The sequence below is a fragment of the Herpailurus yagouaroundi genome, unplaced genomic scaffold, assembly GCF_014898765.1.
Source record: "Herpailurus yagouaroundi ecotype Mexico unplaced genomic scaffold, PumYag 139, whole genome shotgun sequence".
Classification (NCBI taxonomy): domain Eukaryota; kingdom Metazoa; phylum Chordata; class Mammalia; order Carnivora; family Felidae; genus Herpailurus; species Herpailurus yagouaroundi.
In genome coordinates this window covers 40,763,474-40,790,288 of record NW_024412394.1, presented here as the reverse complement: position 1 = coordinate 40,790,288, position 26,815 = coordinate 40,763,474, and the positions used below count along the sequence as shown (strand labels likewise).

The following is a 26,815-nucleotide window of genomic DNA, read 5'->3' as shown; positions in this document are numbered from 1 at the left end:
ATGAGAATAATTCATCCACTGAAAAAAAAAAAAACAGCAAAATTTAAAAGTGAGAGCCTTAAAGAGATGAAATAATCCTGATACAATTAAAAAATTTGATTCACTAGATGATTTTAAAAGGTCCATAAGAATCAACTACACCAACTGAGGGATTTTAAGGGTTTCAGTGACTAAACAATCCTTCAGTGTTGCCTGAACATATTTAATGCTATAATACCATTTACATGGGCAACATAAACAACCACATTGCTTTTCCTCAAAAGAGATCAAAATAATTTATACAAGTTAGACCAGACTTACATCTTTTATTTAACATAGACAATCTGGAAAACATATTTGAACCCATTTGGGCCATTTCATTTAATTTATTCTTATAATCTGAAGAGTCAACCTATCTGTATTAACTAAAGTATTCAGAGAGGTGTTAACCCGTTCAATTTATTTAATTGTTATAAACTTTTTTAAGACTAAACAAGGGAAAAAAGTCTCCATTTTACAAAGTTGAAAGGAAAGCAGAGAAGAGGTTGAGTCACTTGCCCAAGGTCATCCAGCAACCAGCAGAAAACCAGGCCTTGAGATCCCTGTCCATGCCCTAGAACTCTGTGTACTAACCACACTATGCAGTCAGCTTTACAGTCTGGAAGCCTACAAAAGTCGAGATGGTATGCTTCATGGTAGCAAAAGAAGGAAAACACTGGGCTATTCTCACAAAAAGCTAAAGGCAGGCGCCTGCTGTAGAAAAAAACTGACAGCTTCAGTTGGAAGGCTTTCTACCCCATTCTCCAAAACAAGCTAAGTGAGCCAAATGAATTCAACTTCTTACCGTATATTTCCGGGGAGTGACTTAGGGGAGACAATTAGTAAAAACAACAAAGAGGAAATATTCACGACTCATATCCCACACTAGCTGAAGGACTCAACCTAACATCCATATACTCCTACCATCTTCATTTTTATTAATGGGCCAAAAAGGGATGCAAATTGAACCTACGTTTGTATCCCTGGCTTGATAAGATGGCTAGAGGCTTCAGTCCAACAAGACCATGCATGCTTTTTCTCAAGATTAATAGTCATGGAAGTTTCAATGTGCCTCCCTTCCCTGAGAGTGAAACTATTACAAACCACAATTTACTTGAGAGATTTTGGGTTTTTAACATCCTTTCCTTATAACACCAGAACACTTTCATTGAGTGTCTTTACATGCAATATATTATTGAACTAAATGTCTCACAACAGCCACACATTTTTAAAATTACCTCATGGAAAAAAAGACAGTAAGACTCTATACAGGGGAATGATGTTAACGTCATTAAAGAATCACTTATCTTAAAATAGACACCATAAAGTTCTCATTGCCATAATTTGGCAAAATCAATCACCTACACAGCCCCCAATTTATAGCAAGGTCAATATATTTTTCAATAACTTAATTTTAGGATGAAGAGTAAACAATACTCCATTTACAAAAATGTCACTGATAAATGGCTCAGATTACCTAAGAAAGCATAGCGAACATTATCCTAAGGGAAATGGGTGAGTAGTTGGTACTGGTCAAAATAATGCTAACAACAATACTGATTAAGGGTTTTCTAAGAACCTACAACCTAATTGTATTGCCCCAAATGTTGGCTCTGTAAAGAAGGAGTAAACAATGTGGGCAAATGTAGAGAAGATTAAAGCACTGTATGTTGACATGAAGGGAAAATGTTGATGAGACTTCTGTGAGCTAAAAGTGTTTGACAAAAGATGCAATCTTTCACGGATGCAAAATAACCCTGCAAGTTTATTCAGGGATTGGTCAAAGGACAAAAGCATGTTAAGTGCCCTTCTGAGAGAAGAATATTCATGCAAGCATTATTCCCAGTATTACGTACTCTAATTAGTCCTGTATTTTATAGTTAGTATTTCATAAAAGTACTTTTTAAATAGCCATTTTAATTTACTTTCGTAATGATCCTACACTCCTAATTTGCTGTTTATCTATTAACATCCTTGACACTCTGTGTATCTCCTTAACATATCCAATGACATGGAACACACTACCTTTTCAAGTATTTCAACATAGAAACATAGAAAGCATTGTTCTCCTTCTAGGTCATGACAGAGGTCAGACCTTGGGAGAAAACAAGTCCGAGTGGGCATGTGGCTGACAGACATTATCTCAAGAATCATTTTTAAGTCATTTGAAGTTTAAAGAGTCATTGGACCCTTTTGAGAGTATGTCCAAAGAATTGCCATCTGAAATCTGAAAACCAGAGGATTTAAGTGATAGGTGAGAGGGATGGATACAATATTTAGACCAGAGATGAGAAGTCTACAAGGAAACTTGAAAGGTGTCCAAATATTTGAAGACATGTCAAGTAAAAGTAGGTATAAACAAGATCTTACAAGAGCGGACAGGATTCAATAGGTAGAGGTTAGAGAAAACCAAATTTCACCTGAACTTACTAACAGCCAGAACTATACAAGAGCACTGGTCGCCTCATTGGACAGAAAGAGTCTGGCAGGAACCGCTGACCATCTCTGTCAGGTTGCTACAACGCAGTGCACAGGGAACCGAAGTGGGTGGCTTCCCAAGTCTGCTCACATTTGCCTACTTCTGTGCTTACAGGATCTGGGGCAAAACAATCCATTTACCTCTCAACTTTTAAAACTGTGGTAAAACAGTAGCATTATAATTTTGTGGTAGTATAAGAAAGGAGGAAAAGATCTGTCTTGCAGAGATAATGAAGCATTATACTGCCCTATGCCTGTGGTAGGTGTCTTAAAATTAACCTGATTAAAATGCGTAAATATGGGATGGAAGAGTGAAGATCTTTGTAAGACGCATGATGGAAGGATAAACCCCACGAAAGCCTTTGGAACCATCAGGAAGCAAAATACATGAAAGTGCCATGAGCACCCTAAAAGGCACCACTATGATCTGAGAGCAGAGGTACAGGTTACCCACGAGATGAGAGTCTAACTCCCAAAGAGCAGCTTAGCCACTGGAAAGTCTGGCTCTAACTCGTAGTTGTGAAAGCTTTTTAAGCTGCCAAAATATTTCAGTCACATGAAAACTGAGGTTGTCAGGCTTCCTTAAAATTCCATTCTTCAAAAATAAGCCTCTCATCCCTAGAGAGACTAATTAAAAACAAACATCTCCATTTCTAACCATCTATGCTTTTGGTCAGAAATACTAATGAGAAACTAGACTCTCAGATAAAAGGCTACTTAACAGATTAGTCAACCCACCCTCCACCCGCTGGCACCACCAGCCCACCTCCCTTGGAGTCTAACCCCACTGACAGACAAAAGAAACACGCCTCAAGTGATTCACACCAAGACGAATGGTTCCAAACCCCAGCACAGAGACTTGTAGTACTATTACTATATATGGTAACTGTCACACCTCAATATCTCCATCTTCAAAGATGGAAGCCTACTCCCCATATTTTTTCCTTCTCACCAATTCAGTTAAAGAAAAGTCTGAGGGCACCTGGGTGGCTCAATCAGTTAAGTGTCCGACTTCAGCTGAGACCATGATCTCATGGCTTGTGAGTTTGAACCCCCATTGGGTTGTGTGCTGACAGCTCAGAGCCCGGATCCTGCTTCAGATTCTGTGTCTCCCTCTCTCTCTGCCCCTCCTCTGCTCGTTCTCTCTCTCTCTCTCTCTCTCTCTGTCTCACTCTCTCTCTCTCTCAAATAAATAAACATTTAATAAAATGAAAGAAAAGTTTGGAAAATGTCAAATGGATTTAATACAAAGTAGCATCAGAATTAATGATATACTGAGGTTTCCACCACTGAAAACTCATAAGCAGTTCCATAATTATAAGAACTGAAGAATAAGAGCCAAGAGAAAGGGGTCATTTTATTAGTTTCCAAATGTGACATGAGAAATCAGAAATTAATAGAAAAATGCCCTAACAGAAGATCACTACATAACATTGTTAGCAATATGAATATAACCAAAGGGAAATTAATGATCAGAAGCAGAGCACCAGTACCCTGCAGCTTTCAGAAAGAAACTCAGCAAGAACTCATTTATCTAGCACTGTAGGAGGCTGGGTCACTCAACATATTTGAGAGTTCACTCAGCTCTTACCTTTAAGCAATAATATTGCATTTCAAACACAGTGCATAGAACAGAAATTAATCTCCTCATGATGATGGATAGAATGCGGAATATCAATTATAATACCATGAGAACAAGGCAGATATCTATTTTGTCTCTACATTAACTGACTACAAACTGCTGTGATTTTTAAATATTCTTATATGCTTTTTATTGTTTTTCTTTTCCCATAGAGTGCCTTGTTCTCAGGCTATGATTGTATCAGCTTTCGTCTTGCCAACATCTCTACCTCTGACATCCTAAATTTGCCCACCCCCACATCTAATGTGAGCTATGACAGCAAGTAAACACATTTGTAAAAATTCTGGGTAAAAGGTAAAGGCACATGATCAAGGGCCTCATAGTCTCTCCTACAGGATTAGTGTGTGTCTGCTTTTAGGCACTGGGTTTATGGCTGTTCCTTCAAGCTACTTAAAAGTCTTTTTCTACCTACTTCAAGATTCTCAGCCACATGATGGAAAATGGAGATTCTACAGAACCTAATCTCTGAATATATGGAAAGTTCATTCATATATTATGGGACAAGAAATACATTTTTACTTCACACCTTCTATATGCTGCTGTGGTTGTGAAAACAGATATAAAAGGCAGCATGGTGAGAGACATAGGTGAGGACATTAAAAACTACAACCCAAGAAAGCAGCTCTGAAAACTGGATGTAGTGCCCTGTGAACACTGAGAAGGTGACAAGACAGACTTAAAAGATGACAGGAGGGGCGCCTGGGTGGCTCAGTCAGTTAAGCGTCCAACCTCGGCCCAGGTCATGATCCCATGCTTCATGGATTCAAGCCCCGTGTCAGGATCTGTGCTGACAGATCGGAGCCTGGAGCCTGCTTCAGATTCTGTGTCTCCCTCCCTCTCTGTCCCTCCCCTGCTTGCGCTCTGTCTCCCCAAAATAAACAAACATTAAATAAATAAACAAATAAATAAATAAATAAAAGACGACAGCAAAACAGGTCAGGAAAAGCTTCCTGGAAGAGAAAACTTGTAAACTGAGTGTTGAAGACTAGTCAGAGCTCAGATCCATCCAGGGGAAGGAGGCGCAGAGGAAACCCCATACACCAAGGCACTGCAGCAACAAAGAACAGGAGGTTTTCTGGGAACCACAATCAATTTGGTATAGCTGGGCTATCCTGTCTGTGTGGAGAAAAGGGCAGAAAATGATGAGACAGCACACCAGGATCTGATAATGGGGGACCAAATATGTCATAATAAGATTTTACATTTTGTCTCAGGAGCAATCCGAAAGCATTGCCAGAATTGAACTATGAGTAGTAAGACCAAGAAGTTTTTCAGATTGAAAAATTACCCTGGCAAGAAGGAAGGACTTCAAAGGAGCAAGAGGACACTGTGTCCTGGGGAGAAATGATGCTAGTCTGAATAAGGCAATGAGAGTGGAAAATAACAAATGGTTCGAGAGGTACAGCAGGTGGCCCAGCCTACAGCAAAGTGGGTTTAAACGGGGGTGTGGAGGGTGGGGGAAACAGAGGGAGAGAAAAGAGAGTAGCAGCTATGGAAAATAAAAAAGGTAAACACCAGAGAGGTTACAAAAAGTTACTATAAAACTCAGCTAGTGGATGTCTGTTCTACTTACAAAACTGGAGAAATAGCATACTATTTGATTATGGTAAAAAGAAGATAAAGCTGGCAAAAGAAAAGTCCAGGAATACAGGTATTTTACTAGAAATATTAAAAAGGAATTTCCTGTGTAAAAGATCATGAATAACTTCTTCTGATATCTGTATTATTTTATTACATCATTTAATAGTGAGATAGAAAACCTACTACATTCCCAAATGCTAAAGGATAGTTTTCCTTTATTCCACACAATCTCTGACGTAGATGAGACTGGTGACGCCATCCTCCCCCTTCCTTCTCTTGACATCTCTGCCAGATGATCAAGTCTCTCCCATTAATGAGATTCTCACATCCAAAAAAGGCAGTTCATTTCATTTTTTGATAGTCCCAACGAATTTAAAGTCCCTTTAAGGATAAAACTGATACACAGTCTTTTTTACTTTGACAGATAATCACTTCCCTGCAACTTCCACCAAGGATTTCCAAATACTATGCCCTAGAGTTTCATATCATGAATCAAAGCAATTCTTAAAGCACCTTTAAAACATGAAAATAAACAAGCAGTTGATTTCTTCTGGTAATTGATTTATTGATAATCAATAACCAGGTATTTTTGTCCTTGTCATTTAGTTCTCAGTCATGTAGGCTGTATTTATCACATGCAGTATTTGTCCAGTTATGGTTGTTTCTCTAAGTCTTTACTGACGTTAGGGTAGAAGATCCATTATAGCTGCCAGTTATATAACTCATTTTCCTTGATTTACTGGCAAGAAATCATATTAATTTTGCTCCCCAACAATGAAAGCATCTTTGTCATCGGAAGTTTGGTAAACTCTACTGGAAGAATTTATTATTTTAAAAAGCTTACGTTCCTTTCTTTCTCATCTCCAATTCTGACTTGTGGTTACTGGTAAAAGAAATACAAGAGGTACTCAGGCTGAAAGTGCTAAATTCATTCACTCAAAAATACAACTTATGTAGGAAATTTCTGATGTTTTGCTCAGTGAGGCAGGACTCTATATAATGAAGTCAATACTTTCTATTTTCTACTTCACAATTCAATCAGTTGAATATTTAGAGGCTTTAGAAATATCACATTCAATGTCAGCTATCATTATTATCGTTCAATATTTTTCAGTGGTTTTAGTCAAATGAGAAAATATATAGAGAGTACAAGAAACAGAATTGGTCTTACTTGCAGAATAAGATGACCAACCTAGAAAATCAACTAAGAAACTACTGAAATGAATAAGATTTTGGTGAAAAGACAGTACACAGACTGAACTGTAGAAATCACCATGCTTCTTATTAAAAAAGAAAAAATGAAAAACGTAACAGAGAAGATTTCCAGCTCAAGCTGATAGACTGAATATATGCTTTTGTAGCCTTTCTCTCCCAAGACAGGAAATGAATACAAAAGGGAAAAACCTGTAATAGTCAAAACAACGTTAGGAAGGAGTAGTGATTACTACACAAGAGAGACTAAAACAAGTGTCTTGTGGACATGTGATGAAGGTACAGACGAAGAGAAGCCAAAGCCCAGACCCATGGGAGAGGGAGGGAGTACGAGGGAAGAGGAAGCCAATCTCCCCTGAGACCCCAGATGGGCTCACCAGCAGGTGTGGAAGGTGGGTGTAAGAATTGGGAGTGAAGACAGGGGAATTAAATAAAGCAGCTGTACCAATTGCCCCACTTCCCCCAAATAAAACACATCTTTCCAACCCTGACCCCAGAGACAAGCCAGGCAAAGAAGACAGTCTGTGATAAAACCGTTCAAACTGCCTACAAAGATAGGCCTATTCTGGGAGGGTTGAGAGGGTTGAGAGGGTTGCCAAAAGGCAAGCCTAGCTATTTGTTTATCTGGAGTCACCTACTCCCCTCATGCCTATGGACAGACTTCCCATTCACTCACCCTAAAGCAAAGTCTCACCCGGGTGCACAGATCTGCTCAGCTCTTCCCACAGAGATGCCTACTGAGGAAAGAGACCTACAGGAAAACAGCCAGTGAGAACTCCAAAATAATCAACAAGAAGAAAAAGCTTATATTACAAAAGAAACAAACTATTGAATAAACAGATAATTTACAGAAGAGAAGTTTTAAAAGCCTATTATTTCGTAATATAAATAACTTGCATATTATATGGATATACCCAGGAGAACTGTAGACATGGTATAAAACAAAACAACAACAAAGTACAAAAAGAACGGAGCATAAGAAAAAAATTGATTGTTGAAATTAAAATATTCAATATAAGAATTAAAAGAAAAAAGAGAGAAAATGCTTAAAACACTACAAGAACAAAATGGGACAAAAACTGGGACACAAAAGATGAAAGAGCATCAATCCAGAAGGTCTATTATCCCACTGATAAGTTTTTGAAAAGAAAATCTAGAAAAGAAAAAGGATATAATTATTTTTAAATAAGTAATAAGTTCCCAGAGGAAATGCATGAGAGGCAAAACAAGATGAATGAAAGAGACTCTCATTGAGTCTCACACCTATGGCATTTCAGTACAAAAGGACCAAAATAAAAAAAAAATCATAAAAGTTTCTAGAAAAACAAACACACAGAACAATCACTTACAGAAGGATGAGAATCGCACTGGCATCACATTTTTTATCCCAACACAAGTATAAAAAAAAAGTATTATCTTCAAACTTGTAAGTGAAAGTTACTATAAACCTAGAATTCTATAGCCAGCCAAATATCAATTCAGCGTGAATGCAAAATAAACACATTTTTTCCAAATGCAGGTGTTGAAAGCCTCCCCCCCCCACACAACTTCTGCTTGATGAATTATTTATGTTTCTCAGCAAGATGACAGAGAAAACCATGAAAGAGAAAGTCACAGGACCCAGAAAACAATGTCTTCAAGAGTGCAATGGAGAATTATCCCTGAAGATGAATTTGCAGCAGATTTAGAGAATGGTAGTCAAGGCTGGTAGAGGAGGTCAGAGGACTCCTGGAGGGAATGTGGATTCCAAGTGATGGTATTGATCTTCAAGATACGTTAAAGACTGATTATGCTTTTTCAAGGAAAAAAGAAGAGGTAATTCAAAATTCTAAAAAATCTAGAATGATTCAGAAGAATGCTATGGCCAAAAATAAAGCATCTAAAATGTGACAAGATTTTGTGGAATTAATGAACTATAAAAGAAAAAGCCAAACCATTTGTTCTAGAAGCCAAGAATATCTCCTTTTGGGCACCCAGGGTCAGAGACAATAAAATCTTACCCCTCGGTCAACATAAAATAAAAATATTTATGTTATCATAACAATATCAAGAGCGTTTACTGGTTTTTAACTTTTACAATCAAAAGTTTGGAAGATTTAATTATGGTTACAGAACAGAATTCAATGTTGTCAGTCTCAGAATTCAATGTTGTCAGTTTATTTTTATGTGTAAAAATAAATAGTTGCTATAAGACAGTACTTGGGAGAGGGGAGAGAGGAGAGAGGTGAAAACAGGGGTAGAGGGCATTAATGTCATCTTATACAGTGAAATGTGGAGGGATACTCAGAAAAAATTAATAGAACAAGAGATTTAAAACTAATGAAAATCAAAAGACAATCAGTGGAAGAGATTAAAAAGCTAAAAACTGGGGAAATGTTAAGGTGAAGCTAATAGATAATGCAAACACATGTATGTCAGAATGAAGAATAATGTTTAAAATTGATAAATGAAGGTATACACACATTGATACATACACTTATAGATGTGTATATACATATGTGAATATGTATGAATTAGACCTTTCATTGTGGGATAACCCAAAACTTTTGAACATACTCTCCACATTCTAAAAGTTTCCTTAATTATTAATCCCACTTTCTCAAGGTAGAATGCAAAAAACTATTGTCCAGTCTCCATCACAGCTAACATAAAGATGTAACCTAGGTGCTGTCAATCAAACCCAATTCACCAGTGAATTACATGAGGGACTGGGCAAGGGGAGTCCAATTTTCTGGCAAAAGGTACGAAGCCTATTTTTAGGTTAAAGACACCAGCAGCTGGCCTACTCATGTTGGCATATATGCACTTCGCCCTAGCCCATTAATGTTTTATGCTGCTAAGAAACACAGTAAGAGGCAAAGCATAACCATAAAGCTGAGAGCCTCAGTGAAAAACAGTTCCATACACTATGCCTCTTGACTCAGGCCAGCCCATCTGCTCTGTTTTAGAAGTGTTTATTACATGGTTCTCCCAACTTTTATGAATTTTGCCCTTAACTCCATAACTCAGCAGGTTCACTTCTTCCTGACTCTAGTTACAAACCCTTCCTTGCTCTAGTAACAAAGCTGTGTATGTTTTAAGAGATCTGCCTAACGTTCTTTTTTCCACAGACCCTGTTATTTTTGATACTTGTTTACAATTCAGGCCTTTTCAGAAATGAATAAAGTATTATAGCCAAAATACTTGTACAGTGCAGTTTCTTAGAGATATGGAAGTAGCCATCAGAACAAAATAGAGAAGTGGTTAAAAGTGGCTGGTTTGGGGTGGACCTAGAAACAGGGATGGAAAATGTTGCTTTGCATTATATGCTCCGTTAAACTGTATGTGTTATTGACATGTTAATGTATGACTTTAATTTTTTTTAATCTCTTCTATTACACACAGAAAAAGGGGGGAAACAGGAAAAACTAATAACAATGATGTTATTCACAATATCAACAGAAATGCAAAAAATACTGAAAAAGAAACTTAAAATGTGTAACAACTACATAAAAAAACATGTAACTTAAAGATATAAAAGAAAACAGGCAGGGTGCCTGGGTGGCTCAGTCGGTTAAGCATTATACTTCGGCTCAGGTCATGATCTCCCAAACCATAGGCTCGAGCCTTGAATGGGGCTCTGTGCTGACCACTCAGAGCCTGGAGCCTGCTTCAGATTCTGTGTCTCCCTTTCTCTTTCTGTCCTTCCCCCACTCATGCTCTGTCTGTCTGTCTGTCTGTCTGTCTCTCTCTCTCTCTCTCTAATAAATAAACATATAAAGAAGAAAGAAAGAAAGAAAGAAAGAAAGAAAGAAAGAAAGAAAGAAAGAAAGAGAGAAAGGAAGGAAGGAAGGAAGGAAGGAAGGAAGGAAGGAAGGAAGGAAGGAAGGAAGGAGGAAAGAAAACAAAGAGGGGGTGCCGGGGTGGCTCAGACAGTTAAGCATCCATATTCAGCTCAGGTCATGGTCTTGCTGCTTGTGGGTTCGAGTCCCACATTGGGCTCTGTGCTGACAGCTCAGAGCCTAGAGCCTGCATCAGATTCTGTGTCTCTTCTCCCTCTGCCCCTCCCCTGCTCACACTCTGTCTCTGTCTCTCAAAAAGAAACAAACATTAAAAAAAAATTAAAAGAAAACATAAACAGAGAGAAAACCAAATTCCTGTAAGAAAAGCAACAAAAGTGTGTGACAGAGAATGTATGTATTTGGAAGGGCTGACTATCTATGACAGATAAGAGCAGTTTCAATTTTGGAGTAGATAAATTATAGAGGCAAATGGTATTATTCCCCAATTTTATTTTTTAAGAAACTTTGTAGATCACAGTTTCAATAGAGTTTTAAGTTAAATTATAACAGCTAGACACTACAAAACTAGAGTGTTATAATAGAAAAGGCAAGGCAAACTTACCAATTATAGTATAAATTCTACAATTTCCTAAGTGTAAGTACCAGTTTAATGGCCATCCAAAAAAAAAGAAGAAGAAGAAGAAGAAGAAGAAGAAGAAGAAGAAGAAGAAGAAGAAAAAGCCAACGAATGTAGACTTCTTACATTACAGCAAAAATGTTCAACTAAGAACACAAAGTACCTATGAGCTTTTTTCACTATGAAATGAGGTAATGGATTTCTTTCTTTTCACTGCTATTCTTAACAGCGAAAGCAAATAGTTTCAACAAAATAAAATCTTGAGTGAAACTCAAATAATTTAAGTGTATAAGGGGACACATCAAATAGGATTAGAAATGGAAAAATGTAATTATAAAATTTAATCTTGCTCTCTCCAGTTCATGTAGAAAGGAAAATAATAATGCCAAATGAAATGAAATATGGTAATGTGATTTACGAGGTATATACAGTATTCAGGAATGTTATATTCTTTAAAAAATGTTACACAGGTGGGCAAATGTGAAAGAAAATTCTTGAAATGTTATAAAATATTTGCAAGCTCAAGTTTAGAAGCTTTTCATCAGGAAAACTCAAATGATACTTTCTAAAGCATGAAGTTAGATAATTGTAAAATAACTATCCTAACATGAGGCATGGTTATACTATGAAAATGTCAGCATGCCAGGATTGAAGACCTAAGATTGAACTGCAGTTCTGCTACTTATTAGCCAAGTGACTTCCGGAGGTTTCTATGCTTTCTGAGACACAGTTTCCTCATTTCTAAAATGCGAATAGAAATTCTTAGCCTAGAGAATGGAAATGACTACATCAGAACACAACAGTTCTGACAGAAAGCCCAGCATAAAATAAACAGAAACTACCCCTCCCCATAAATACATTTCTATTGCCAATATCGTCTATACTTGCAAGTTACATACAAATTATAGCATCAGTCACAGTTGTTTCATCACATCTGAAAAATATTTACAAATTCTGCTCAAACTCTGCTTGAGAAGATGCATGCTTCTCAAAGGCAAAGGCTAAGAGCCCAGTGATCTCATCAGCTTTGTGACCCAGATGGAGCAAGTTACTCTACCTTCTCCAAACCTAGTTTTTTCACCTATAAATAATGACACTGGTGTCTAATTAGCAGAACTGTTGTGAATACTAAAGGAGGTATGCACAAAATACGTTGTTTTAAACTCTTATTTACCATCCATTCGCCAGGCACTATGTTAAAACTTGTTCTATTACGTATATTATACAAAGTTGATCAGACCCCAGTTATTATCTTAATCTTTCTCAAAACATATCTAAAACATAAGTCTTACCAAAAATAGACCACGTAGCAGGGGTGATACTTTCAGGGTATTTTTTCCTACAGAAATTACCACTTTCTCCTTTAATTTCTTTCACTGAAAAACTGAATTATTATTACATTATTATTATTACATTTTGTGCTATTTTTGAAATTTAATAAGATCATTCAACAAATATTTACCGAGTATCTTCTCTACGCTGTACACTCTTCAAAATTCTGAAGGATACAGTAATAAAATTCACAAAACTCCCCTGCCCTCATGGAACTCAGAGGAATCTTCCAAGAGCCACCATGCAGGACAGTAGATGTAGAAGTCACATCCCAAATATAGCATCCAAGAACCTAGAACTCTCTCCAGTTAGCACAACTAACTAGTTGTGGTCATGACAAAGAAAATCCTATAGGAATGAGGAGCTGGCAAAGGTGGACCCAAGTTCCAAATGGTCAGCCTTCCTATTTTGGAACAGAACAACTGTTCTTATCAGACAGGGTGACCTTGCCCTCCCTGTCTGCATTCTTGGCAAGGTCAACCCACATCCAGAATAATTCCAAACTAAAAATGATAATTTCATTACTCCTAAAGGAAAGCATTTAATTTTTACCCCAGACAATATTAAGTCTAAAAAAAGATTTTTGAATCATTTCTTAAATAGATTTTTTTTTAAATTTTTTTTTCAACGTTTATTTATTTTTGGGACAGAGAGAGACAGAGCATGAACAGGGGAGGGGCAGAGAGAGAGAGAGACACAGAATCGGAAACAGGCTCCAGGCTCTGAGCCATCAGCCCAGAGCCTGACGCGGGGCTCGAACTCACGGACCGCGAGATCGTGACCTGGCTGAAGTCGGACGCTTAACCGACTGCGCCACCCAGGCGCCCCTAAATAGATTTTTGATATTAGAAGCTTATTATAGTCATGAAAGAAATATACAAAATGTTAAAATTATTTATAGTCTACATCAGAAAAATATATACCACTCTCAATAATTAAACACAACATGGTAAATCAGTAACACTTTTAAACCTAAATATCCTTGCCGTGTCAAACAGACATATCATCTGGACATATTCTTTGATTACATGTGTTTACAAAAAGCTTATTTAGAGAGTGAAAAAGAAGAGCAGAGGGAGGTTCCTAATTTGTTTTCAGCCTAACAGATTATCAGTTCTGATAAACACATTAAAGAAAACATTTGGGTTAGATTATAATATGTGTTCTAGGGAAAAAAATGCTCTCATACTATTTATTCAGAACTACAACATAAAATATGCTTAATTTACAATGACAGAGCCAGGCCCCACTATGGAAGCCTGGTTTCCGTGAAACTTGGCTTAAGAGAGGCCTCTAGTGGATATAGGTAATCATTAGCTTTTCTTCCCACCCCAGCCCCCACACTCTAGTATTGCTCTAGTTCTCATTCATTCTCAGATTCTCTCTCTCCCCTATACCTCACAAACTAAAATCCTCAAGCCAAAGAGCTAGTATTCAATCAGTGAATTATTCAATCAAGTCCAAGAAATCAAGTAAAAACAATGCATATAACAGGTAGTACTAAACCACTGTAGATTCTCTAAAGACAAATTCTCCAACTGCCCCATAAAACCAATTTAGAGCCATTCAGTACAAAGTATACACCCTAAATATTACCTTGCTAGTGTTGGCAATCTTAATAAAAATGACATCTAAGGTAATCTAAAATCAACCCTATGAAAATAAAAATAAACTCAAAGGCTACAAAATTACAATTAAAGTCATAAAATATAACCCTTATGAGTTCATCTTGATCTTCAATGGTAATATGAGTCTGCTGAAACTGTTTTGCACTATTCACAAATACACTAACACCAGGTACAGATATAGAGAGCAAGCAAACTTGGTTCTTTATGTGTAAATGATTAGACACACCCAAATGACCAAGGTTTAACTTCTTCCCAGTTCTGCTCCTGTAATAAACCTTTCCTTTCTTATTGAAGGACTCAGCTCCCAGAACCTCCTGCCGTGACCCCAGCTGCCAATCTCAGAACCTGCCTTACCTTTATCCATGGTCCCAATTTGTTCTTTTTTTTTTTTTTTTAACATTTATTTATTTGAGAGAGAGAGAGAGAGCGGGAGTGATGGAGGGGCAGAGAGAGAGGGAGAGAGAATCCCAAGCAGGCTCTGAGCTGTCAGCACAGAGTCCCACATGGGGCTCGAACTTACGAACGCTGAGATCATGACCTGAGCTGAGATCAAGAGTCAGATGTTTAACCAACTGAGCCACCCAGGTACTCACCAGGGAGGTCTTTTTTCTTTTTTTTTTTTAAGTTTTTATTATTTTTTTTTCAACGTTTATTTTATTTTTGGGACAGAGAGAGACAGAGCATGAACGGGGGAGGGGCAGAGAGAGAGGGAGACACAGAATCGGAAACAGGCTCCAGGCTCCAAGCCATCAGCCCAGAGCCTGACGCGGGGCTCGAACTCACAGACCGCGAGATCGTGACCTGGCTGAAGTCGGACGCTTAACTGACTGCGCCACCCAGGCGCCCCCAGGGAGGTCTTTTAAAGCAAGAATGGAAAGAGCTGGAGTGCAAGGACAGGAGAAAAGGATGTTAAATCCTCCCTCCTGACTATAGTCACTTCCTCAGGCTACAGTGCAATTACTTCCAGCTGCTATCCCACATTATAGTATCACAGAGGCCTTGCCCTGCTCCTAAGATGCCCCCAAAATACTAAGACTACAGGTACCTCAACATGAAGCCAAAGAACAACCATTTGCATCGATGGGCACATCACCATCTTTCGGGGTGGAAAGGGAAAAGAGCGGGAAAGCAAGAGAGGTAGAGAGAAGAGCAAACAGGTAGGGAGGAAGCTCCTATCTACACCATTTCCAAAATTTAAAAACGTAATGACCCATCCCCTGAGTACCTCTAAAAAGGTAGATTACTTTGGGGGAGAGGGGAAAGCGGTGAGGCTTTGAGACAGTGTGTTGTACCAGTCTGTTTGAATCGACAAAACCCCTCATAGGAAGCAGTGCATAATAGCTGTGACGGATGTTAAAAGTCACAGATCACTCCTGAGACCAGTAGAAAGGCCAAAGGGAACAGGCCCAGGCTGAACTCTTCCAGCTCTAAATTCCATAACAATGACCCACCTGCAAAGCAGGCAAGGAAATAAGAGGAGAAAGGTTCTGAAAAGCCCAAATTAGTATCATAAGGTTTGAAGAGTAAAGCATGTGTTCTTGATTCATGAGAAATCATTACAGGCCTTCCCTGGCCAATGTACAAGTCTCAGTTATAAAGTCTGGTCATCTGGATCCCATGCACAGCTAGTGATGATATGACAGCAAAAGATAAAAGAACACTTAAATTTAAAAAGGCTTAAAACCATGAAATTAAGCACAGAAATATATCCATGAAGTAAACAACCATATACCTTAATAAATGTAAATGTCTTAACACAGTGTAACAACTCATGTTTGTTTGGACTAAATTATTTTCAAAAGATGAAATTATATACATTATGTTTTCCTTGAGAAAGTATAAGCAAAAAGGTTTTGAAAATATTGACATGCAAAAGGTTAAGTAGTTTTGAAAGCTGCTACACAGAAATAGTGACTCTCATCTATGCAGAAAATTATAAGAATACATTTCTCAGAAATTACAGACAACTGAGGTTAAGTATAGTCAATTTCACTTTGATTTTTAGAATAAATTTGTCCTATTGTAATGAGAATTCAAATGATAATTTGTATATACCATTATGAAAAATGGACAACAGTCAAGAAAAATAAAACATTAAAACTAAGGTCAAACTAAAACTTAAAAATAAACACTTCAGCTTAAAATAAAAATTTTTAAGTTTATGTATTTATTTTGAGAGATAGTGTGCACATGCTCATGAGCCGGGGAGGGGCAGAGAGAGAGGAAGAAAATCCCAAGCAGGCTCAGCACAGGTCAGCCCAGAGCCCGACACAGGCTTTGAACTCACGAACTGTGAGATCATGACCTGAGCCTAAATCAAGAGTCAGTCACTTAACCGACTGAGCCACTGAAGCACCCTGGCATAGACTTATTCATAAAGCAATATTTTAGAGTTACTTTTTACGCATTTATATAAGCAACAAAAATAAGAAAAAGTACCAAAATCAAAACATTTCAATAGTAAACAGTTTTCATAGCATATTATCAAACTTTCTTTTGCTGATACTCGTATTAATTCCACAGCAAATATCTACTGAACACCAAACCTATGCCAGGCATTTTTTCAGGTACTGAGAATTCAACAGTGACCCAGCAGACAAAAGCCCCTACCCTCACAGAACTTACCTGCTAATGGGGGAAGAAAATAGACAGTATAAATAATAAAGTTACATAATAGGTTAGATCATTTAATCTCTCTAGAAAAAAAAAAAAAAGGAAGAAGGGGTAAAAGGGAGTCTTGGTAAAAGGGATGGGATCTAATATTAAGTAAGCAGATCAAAGAAGGCTTGAATGAGAAAATGGTATTTGAGTGGTGACCTAACACATTGACTTGGCTGAAAGTCCATGAAGAGCATTTCCTGAAGGGGGGATGGATGATGGGATGTGGAATGTGGTGAGACGAAGTAAAACCCTGTAGACTTTGCTAAGAAACTTGACCTTTCCACTAAATTTAATGGGAAACTACTGAGGCCATTTGAGACTAGAAGGGAAATGATGTGACGCACATTTGAAAGCATCAGTTCTGCCTTGGGCAAGTAAAGTGCAGAAGCAAGACTAGTTTGAGGCTATGGCCAAAACCCAGGTGAGAAATGCTCACAGTGTGGACCAGGATCAAGGGTAACAGCATCAGAGGTGATGGTCAGATTTCTGGACATATGGTGTAGACAAGGCAGCAGGATCTGCTTTGGAATTGAATGTAGGCAGGCAAAACATGAAAGGGAGAGGAATAAAAAAAAAGGCTCCAAGGAGTAAAGGCAAACCCTTATTTATTTAAATAATTAGCAGAATTTAATCTTCAACTAAAGTAATGCATGTCAAAGCTCTGTGTCAGAGCTCTTCTCTTCTCCATAAACATGGAAATCACCCACACCTTATAAATTGTCATTTTTCTTTTCTTTTTTGCACTGTTATGTAGTTGATTCTATGTTGAATGACAATATTATTCTTGAATCCTGAGTTTCTTTCAAAGACTGTCATCAAGTGCTTATTATCCATAGGCAGCGTCTCTGAATTTCTACACATTAAAAACAACAGCAACAACAACAACAAACTTCATTTCAAGCTGGACAGCACCTCACACCTAACTCTATGCCTGGCCATTGTTTGTTTTTAACTTGTAGCTCGCTTTTTAACTCACTTTGAATGTGGTCTGTATCTCAGCAGGAAAGTCCACTCAAGCCCTCAACACTTAATCATGGTTCTTATACCTGGGGAGCTTGGGAAGAACAGCTCTACTTAGGGGTATGGGTTTCTGGCCGAATAACGGAAAAAACTCCTCCTGGTCAGAGCACACCAAAGCTCTAAGTCTATAAAAAGCTAACCAATGGCAGCACAGCAGTCCATCTTCACTCCAGTACAACGCGGTAACTACTATAACCTTATAACATATCTTGACTTACAGTATGTGCGTTGGTTGCTTGCATCTTGTCTAATTTCTCTGAATAATATTTTGTGATTTTCTGTGTAAAGCTGTTACATATGCATCACTCAATTTCTCCCTAGATGTTTGATTCTTTGATATTTTTGCAAAATGTTTTCAATTTATTTTCTATTTGTTGCTGGTACTTAAAAATACAATTATTGTATATTGACCTTGTTTCCAGGGGTGTTGGTACACTTAATTCGAATAATTTGCCTACCGATTCTTGTAGATCTTCCTACATACAAGTCACATTATCTATGAATACTAAGTTTTACTTCTTCTTCCCAATCCATATGATCTTTGTATCTCTTGTGTTTATGTATGGGCATCCTTGTTGCATTCCTGGATCTCAATGGGAAAGTGGTCAAAATTTCACTAGGAAATATAATTTTTGCTGCAGGCTTTTTATAGCTCTTCATAGCTACAAGATAAAGTTACCCTTTATCATATTAATAGAATTCCATTCTATTTCTAGGCTACTAAGAAATTTTCATTATGAACGGATATTGACTTTTAACAAATGTTTTTCTGTATTATGAAGATCATCAGGATTGTTTTTCCCATTTTCTGTTCATGTGGGAAATTGCATCAACCACTGTGTGAATGTTTATGAATGTCAAACACCCTTTGAATACTTGAAATAAACCCTCAGCTTTGTCTCTTGATATATGGCTGGATTTGACTTTCCAATATTTTGTTTCAGATTTTTACATCTACATTCTTAAGAAAACATTGTCTATTATTTTGCTTTATATACTGTCAGAAACAGGTTTGATATGAATATTAAGCCAGCCTTATAAAAAGAATGTGGAAGTTTTTCCTCTTGTTCTATTTTCTGTAAGAATTTGTATAAGAATTGTGTTTTAAAGAATTCACCAGTAAAGCCCTATGAGTCTAGGGTTTTCCTTATATAAGCATTAATAAAAATGGATTAAATTTCTTTGATATATGACTATTGAGATTACCTAATTATTATTTTGAAAACATTATATTTTTTCAGGAGTCTGTCCATTTCACCCAAACTTATTTGTAAAATTATTCATGATATCCTCTCAATATCTTTCTATTGTCTGTATTCTCTGCTTCTTCATACCTGATATTTGTCATTTGTTTTTGTCCTATTTTTTTCATTAGTCTTCCTAAAGGTTTATCAAGTACATTAATCTATTCAAAGATCTAAATTTTACTTTATTAAGCTTCTCTATTGTACATTTTCTGTTTTACTGATTTCTACTTTTTATCACTACATTTATTCCATTTTCTCTAGGTTTGATTACCTTTCTGGAATGGAAATTCAGATCATTAATTTTTTTGTTCTTATTCCTGTTTTCTAAATATATGTATTTGGGGGCGCCTGGGTGGCGCAGTCGGTTAAGCGTCCGACTTCAGCCAGGTCACGATCTCACGGTCCGTGAGTTCGAGCCCCGCGCCAGGCTCTGGGCTGATGGCTCAGAGCCTGGAGCCTGTTTCCGATTCTGTGCCTCCCTCTCTCTCTGCCCCTCCCCCGTTCATGCTCTGTCTCTCTCTGTCCCAAAAATAAATAAACGTTGAAAAAAAATATATATATATATGTATTTGCACAGTCATACTGTTCTGTCTGAGCATGGCTTTAGCTGAATCTTGAAATTTTTGATATGTAATAACTTCATAACACTTCAGTTCAGTATTTTTCTAATTTCTATTGCAGTTTACAACCCATGATTTAAACGTAAATTATTTAATTTGTAAAAAGTTGAGGCTTTTCTGGTATTTTTTATTTCAATTTCTAACTGAATTCCACTGTTCAAACATACTCTAAATGACTTCAAACTTCAGAGGTTTAGCATTGTATGTTTATGTCCTAGCATTTGGTTGGTTTTGATAAATGTTCCATATTTAATCGAACTAGGCATATTGTGGTGATCATTTCATAAGGTATATGAATATTGAATCACTATGTTGTACACCAGAAACTAATACTATATGTCAATTATTCTTCAGTGGAAAAAAGAATTATTCCTTATATAGTTGAGTACACAATTAGGACAAGTTTAACTCTTCACATCTTCTATATACTTACTGATATTATCTGCTTGTTTGATCAGTTTTTTAAGAAGGGTGTCAAAGTCTCCCACTATGATTGTGGATATGTCTACATCTCCTTTTAGTGTTGTGTTTTCTTTTGCTTTATGTATTTTGAAACTATGCTGTTGAGGACATAATAGATTTAAGATTGTGACATCTTCAAGGTAGATTGATTCCTTTAGCGTTATGAAATGTTCTTTATTTCTAGTAACACATCTTGCCTTAAAAGCTTTATCTGAAATTTGTATGGCTATACCAGCGGTCTTTTTTCCATCCCTTTCAAACTTTCTGTGTCCTTATATTTAAAGTATCTCTCTTAAGCTACACATTGGTGTGATTGATTGATTGATTGATTGATTTTTTTAAAGAGAGAGAATGAGTGGGGGAGAAGGGCAGAGGGAAAGAGAGAATGTCAAGCAGGCTCCATGCTCAGCACAGAGCCTGACACGGAGCTTGATCCCACCAACCTAGGATCATGACCCAAACCAAAATCAAGAGTTGGACGTTCAACTGACTGAGCCACCTTGGTGCCCTATATTGGTGTTATTTTTTAATGAGGTTTTTAATGAAGGCTTTTATTAGATTTAATCCATTTGTGTTTACTTACTTACATACTTGGGTTTATATCTATCCTCTGTTTTCTATGGACACACCTCTTTTGCTTTTTAGGTTTTTGGTTTTTTTTTTTAATATATATTTTCCTTTCTTTTAGTTTAACCAAATATTTCTATTAATCTATAGTTCCCTTTTTAATTTGCTGGAAATACACTTTCAATATTATTTCAGTTGTTAATCCGGAGGTTACAACATGCATCGCTAACTTAATGTAATCTGATAAAAATTTTACATTTAATAATCCTAGAACAATGGAATATTTTAACTTCATGTAAGCCCCATTCTCACTGTCTTTGAGGATCATTTTCCTTCTGCCTAAAGAACTCCCTTGTAGTATTTCTTCTAGTGAAAATGTGCTGGTGATTAATTCTCTCAATTTATATTTGTCTAAAGTACTTTTTACTTCATTTTAATTTTAAGAGTATATTTTCACTGGGTATAGAATGTTAGATTGGCATCCTCAGCAAGTTAAGATGTCATCCCATTGTGTACATGAGTGTGGGTTTTTTTTTTAATACATCATTAGAGGTTCACAGATCCTCTTGACTATAATGATGTCCTGAAAGTTTCATGAGAAATACCTCTTATATTGTTTCTGACCAATTCCTTCTCTCTTTTCCTTCTGGAATTCAAATCATATATGGGACAGATCCTTTGACCAGATCCCCAATGTGTTTTATGCTCCCTTCGGTTTTAGTCTATTTTATTTTCCCCCAATCAATCAAACTGTGCTTGAGTTTAAACATTTTCTATATACTTGCCTTCTAGTTCATTAATACTATCATGTTCTAAGTCCAATAACTTTATAAATGCATCCACTGAGTTCTTACTGACAAATATTTCTTTGGTTCTAAAATGTTCTCTCTCTCTCTCTCTCTCTCTCTCTCTCTCTCACACACACACACACACACACACACACACACACACACACACACACAACCAACCCTCTAGGATTATTCTCCACACTCTTACCTCTTTTGTTCCTTTTCTTCCTCTATGTTCCTAAACATAAATAAGTCCTTGTCTGCTAACTCCAGTATCTGGATCACCTGTGTTTCTGCTTTCTATTGTTTGTGTTTTTTCTTGGTTTTGAATCAAATGGTCCTGTCTCTTCATATACTTAGTAATTTTTTATTGAATGCAGATTCATAGAGGTTCCAGATGATAGGAGGACTGTTTCCTCATTCTGCTGGGCAGACAGAGCATAAGGTAAGTTACATTAATCCAGGAAAGGAACTGAGAGGGGGTGAGACTGTGCTGCGGACTGGGGAAGCTGTGATCTACTTCTGGTTTGATTCATATCCTAAGACCTGACTCCACAGCTTTCAACTGAGAGTATGATTGGTCTTTGACACTTTAGTCTCCAGTGATGGCTTGGCCTTTTAGGTATTTATTTTCTGCTTAGTGCCCACCATATACAGGTTTAAAATTTGGCAAATATCTTTAATGGAAGACTAACTGTGTATTTAACACATACACACACAATCCCACCAAGTTTCCCATTCTGTCATTGCAACCCAATCAAATATGGAGTCTATACACCTGGATTCTCAATTTCTAGTTGAAACTTACTTGGCAGGTGCCCCCAAGTAAAAAGAGTCCATTTGCCACTCACTTCAGGGCCTTCAACTCTCCTCACTGATGTTCTCCCCCACCCCACTCATACCCCAAATCCTCGGGGTAGGTCTTGGTCTCCTAGGCAACTCAAAACTCAGGAATTTTTATTCTGCTTTTTAGAGGTTTCCAGCTTAGCCCTTTAATATCAGGTTCAGAATTAAATAAATGAACTACGGTTCTTAGATCTACTCAGGTCTCCAATTTTGTAGCTCCCCTGAGCAACATTCAAAAACTCTGCTGCTTTCTGTCCCCAAGCAATTTTTCAAAATTACAACTTCCAAACAATGCTTCAAGGCTTAAGCAAAAAGTAGGACTATGTTTTTAAAAATGCAGTTAAATTCAGACTTCATTAACCAATTCCTCAACTGTCCCAGAGTCATTTTACTATGCTTAGTGTGCTAATGTGTATTTTCAATAAGGATTTTTTTTTACCTTTAATAGGCTTTTCTTGATTAGGTTTTCCAAAAAGATGCATTTTGGTGCTGAGCTTAACATGTCATGAACAGAGTTGAGGGATCTGATTTTATCATAAGACAAAAAAAAAAAAAAAGATAAAACACAGCACTAACTGAAAGAGATAATAAACATAAATTTTGATTACTATGGAATCCATAAAGAAAAACTTAATTCTAGTTAAACAACAACAACGAAAGCCTCACTTTTAATGAGGTTTAGCTAGAGGGCCCTCTTGTTAAAGTTATCTCCAAATCCTAGAAAGATGCCAAGTATCAAAACTTTCCTTTGATACATGAAAGGAAAAAACAAGATCACCATGACCAGCAGGGAAGAGAGTCAAAAAACCCAAAGTAATCAAGATATGACAAGCTGGCTTTCACTGTCATAACTGGAGGGTCATCAACCAGACAATGGCAAGATGAAAGCACCCGAACACAAGACTACAGTGAGGATGCTGGCGACTCAGAGGTTTGATGCATCACCTTCTCATTGCAGCAGCGGTCTCTAGTCTCCTCTTTCATCTTTCCCAATAGTAAAGAGCCCTAAGGAAGTAGGACCTACATTCCAGGACCATACAAAGGTGCAACCAGTAGATTTAATAAAAGGAGGAGGGGGAGTTCCACACAAGCAAATGATGTAGAGAGAAATATAAACAAATAATTTCCCCCTTCTTTTTCCTCTCTCTTCATTACCTTCCCAATTATCAGCTTGGAGTGTTGTTACATTTGTGTTTTACCATAAGCTGCTACAAACTCTGTTTGGACATATAAAAATGTAAATAGGGGCGCCTGGGTGGCGCAGTCGGTTAAGCGTCCGACTTCAGCCAGGTCACGATCTCGCGGTCCGTGAGTTCGAGCCCCGCGTCAGGCTCTGGGCTGATGGCTCAGAGCCTGGAGCCTGTTTCCGATTCTGTGTCTCCCTCTCTCTCTGCCCCTCCCCCGTTCACGCTCTGTCTCTCTCTGTCCCAAAAATAAATAAACGTTGAAAAAAAAAATTTTTTTAAATAAATAAATAAATAAATAAAATAAAAATGTAAATAAAGTTTAAAAGTACTTGTCCTACCCATATATCAGTACCCCCACTGTACCATAACAAAACATTATATTCCCATACAAAAGCACCTTTCACTTTATGAATATAAACTCCAAGAATAAGTGGGGGGTACAGTTGCAAAAAAAGAAGCCCATTCTGGGGCAAAGGCTCTCAGTTCCAGCTTTCCATGATTTGGAACAGCTGGCTACTTAAAAGAAAACCCAGCATCTGACTCGATTTGAAAAAGCCTAAAGAAGCATTACTTTCATGCAGTTACGAATAATTCAACCTAAAATACTGCCCTTAATGATGGAAACTACAAATATAAAGACTTAGAATATTGTTGAAACCATTTGTAACCATGTCCAGTGTTTAGATGATGTCAAGTGAGTCCACGGAACATTTACTATAACAAATCTTAAATCTTTCATTAAATTATAAAACAATCTGTACCTAAATATAACCTATGTTGTACTTTCACATCAGTAGTAGTTGCAGATTTTTTTTCACGTGACTAACCTAAGAAACAGCCTATAAAAGCCAGGAGAATGCTAAACTTCTTTAAAAATAATAAATGTTTGGGAATGCAAGCTGGTGCAGCCACTCTGGAAACCAGTATGGAGGTTACTCAAAAAACTAAAAATAGAACTACCCTACAACCCAGCAATTGTACTACTAGGCATTTATCCACAGGATACAGGTATGCTGTTTCAAAGGGACCCATGCACCCCATGTTTATAGCAGCACTATCAACAATAGCCAAAGTATGGAAAGAGCCCGAATGTCCATCGATGGATGAATGGATAAAGATGTGGTATATATATATATATATATATACATACACACACACCACACACAATGGAGTATTAGTCGGCAATCAAAAAGAATGAAATCTTGCCATTTGCAACTACGTGGATGGAACTGGAGGGTATTATGCTAAGTGAAATTAGTCAGTCAGAGAAAGACAAATATCATATGACTTCACTCATATGATGACTTTAAGATACAAAACAGATGAACTAAGGGAAGGGAAGTAAAAATAATGTAAAAAGAGGGAGGCGGACAAAACAGAAGAGACACATAAATATGGAGAACAAACTGAGGGTTGCTGGAGGGGTTGTGGGGGGGGATGGGCTAAATAGGTAAGGGGCATTAAGGAATCTACTCCTGAAATCATTGTTTCACTATATGCTAACTAATTTGAATATAAATTTTAAAAAATAAAAAATAAAATTTAAAAAAAAGTGTTTTTTGTTTCCTAGAAAATAATCTTCTAGGAACTTGTCTTACTTAATTTTATATGTCTATTAGAACACTCGCTAATGTAGGTACTCAATAAATGCTGTGAAATAAATTGGTAAAAAAAAAATCAAGATACGTAAACCAGCCTCTGCAGAATTAAATTTCTGGCTTAACTTTTAATACTTTATTGTCATTTCCCTCCTTCTTTGTCTTATACATATATTCTAAGAATACTTCTAATAATAAAAAATTTTAATATTCCTTAAAAAAATAAGTGTAAAATACCCTCAGTCTTATGACTCACTTGTTATAACAGTACATCAAGGAAAAGTAATATATGCAACATTACCTAAACTTTAGTAGATACTATCATCACATAAAAAAAGGGCTTAATTTTCCTTACATACCACAGTGGGAATGTTTACCTGTACGTTAATATGAAAGATATCAGTTATAGCCAAGTAAACGGGAACCGAACTGTATTCTTGAGAAGGGACTGCCAAGCGGTTGCTTAGACAGAAAACTAAGAGCAGCCAGAATCCCACAACATAACATTTAAACTGTGATTCACAGTATTAAGACCGTGCAAAGAGGGGTTTTTTTGGTTTGGTTTTGTTTTGAACATAATCCATCTCCATCTCTTTTGGAGAGGAGACAATGAAAATTTAGCCAAACCATTTAGCAGACTATATTAAACTATGCTTATCAAATCCTAAGTAGTTCAAGTGATAAATAGTTAAAAACACAGGTGACTTCCAACATACCTGAAATGCTCCTATTTGCACTACTCCAGTTTTGCAATATTTTAAACAGAGAACTATGGAAGGGAAAAACTGTCAAGTGATTGGTTTCCTTGAGCACTAAACTGATGATACATCACATGCTTCTGTCACGGTGTAAATTTTTAAAGTTTTCAATCAGGTGAAAGTGCTCATGAAGCTCAAAATTTCAAAACAATTCTTTGCAAACTACCAGTAAATATTCCCCAAGAGTTTAAGGAAATGACACTCTATCAAACTATATTCATACCTTGCAAACTGTATCCATGTCCCAAGGTAGTATGGTCTTCAGATCAATGACTTCACAAGACACTCCAAGCTTTTCTTGAGCCATGGAAGCCACCTCTCGCATGACATGAACCTGAAATAAAAACAGCAGAGAATAACTACAGAGATTGAGACCTGAAACACTAACTGAATTCTGATATCATTAATAGAAAGTGTTTAAAGTCAGAGAAACTGATTTTCATGAAGAATTAAATGTCTTAGACATGTGGAACCCCATATTCTACCAAAATAATCAAACACAGATATCTAGAAAACGGTTGGAAAGATGTTCTCAAAGAAAAGGAGAGCAGTCATTGATAGAGACATTGATTCTAAAGATATCAGCATACAGAAGGTAAAGTCACAGGAGTAGGTTGAGTTTCTAGAGAGGGCATGAGGAAGGAGAAGCAAAGGGAAGATTGTGGAACCCTGTAGATGACCAACATTTAAGGGGAAAATGGAGAAGGAGGAGCTCACTTTAAAAAAAAGAAAGAAAGAAAGAAAGAAAGAAAGAAAGAAAGAAAGAAAGAAA

General features: G+C 37.0%; 1 protein-coding gene across 4 annotated transcripts in view; it reads right to left on the bottom strand.

Moving 5' to 3' along the window:
• Positions 1–26,815, bottom strand: part of BCKDHB (branched chain keto acid dehydrogenase E1 subunit beta) — a 212,508-nt gene that overhangs the window by 113,195 nt on the left and 72,498 nt on the right. For 2 of the 4 annotated variants that reach the window (XM_040474023.1, XM_040474021.1), the window contains exon 8: positions 26,267–26,377. In XM_040474023.1, coding sequence (XP_040329957.1) covers positions 26,267–26,377 — 111 coding nt within the window. Of the gene's footprint in view, positions 1–21,999; positions 22,080–22,939; positions 23,025–26,266; positions 26,378–26,815 lie in introns of those variants that run through there. The other 2 variants (XR_005789850.1, XR_005789851.1) reach the window with 2 other exon arrangements.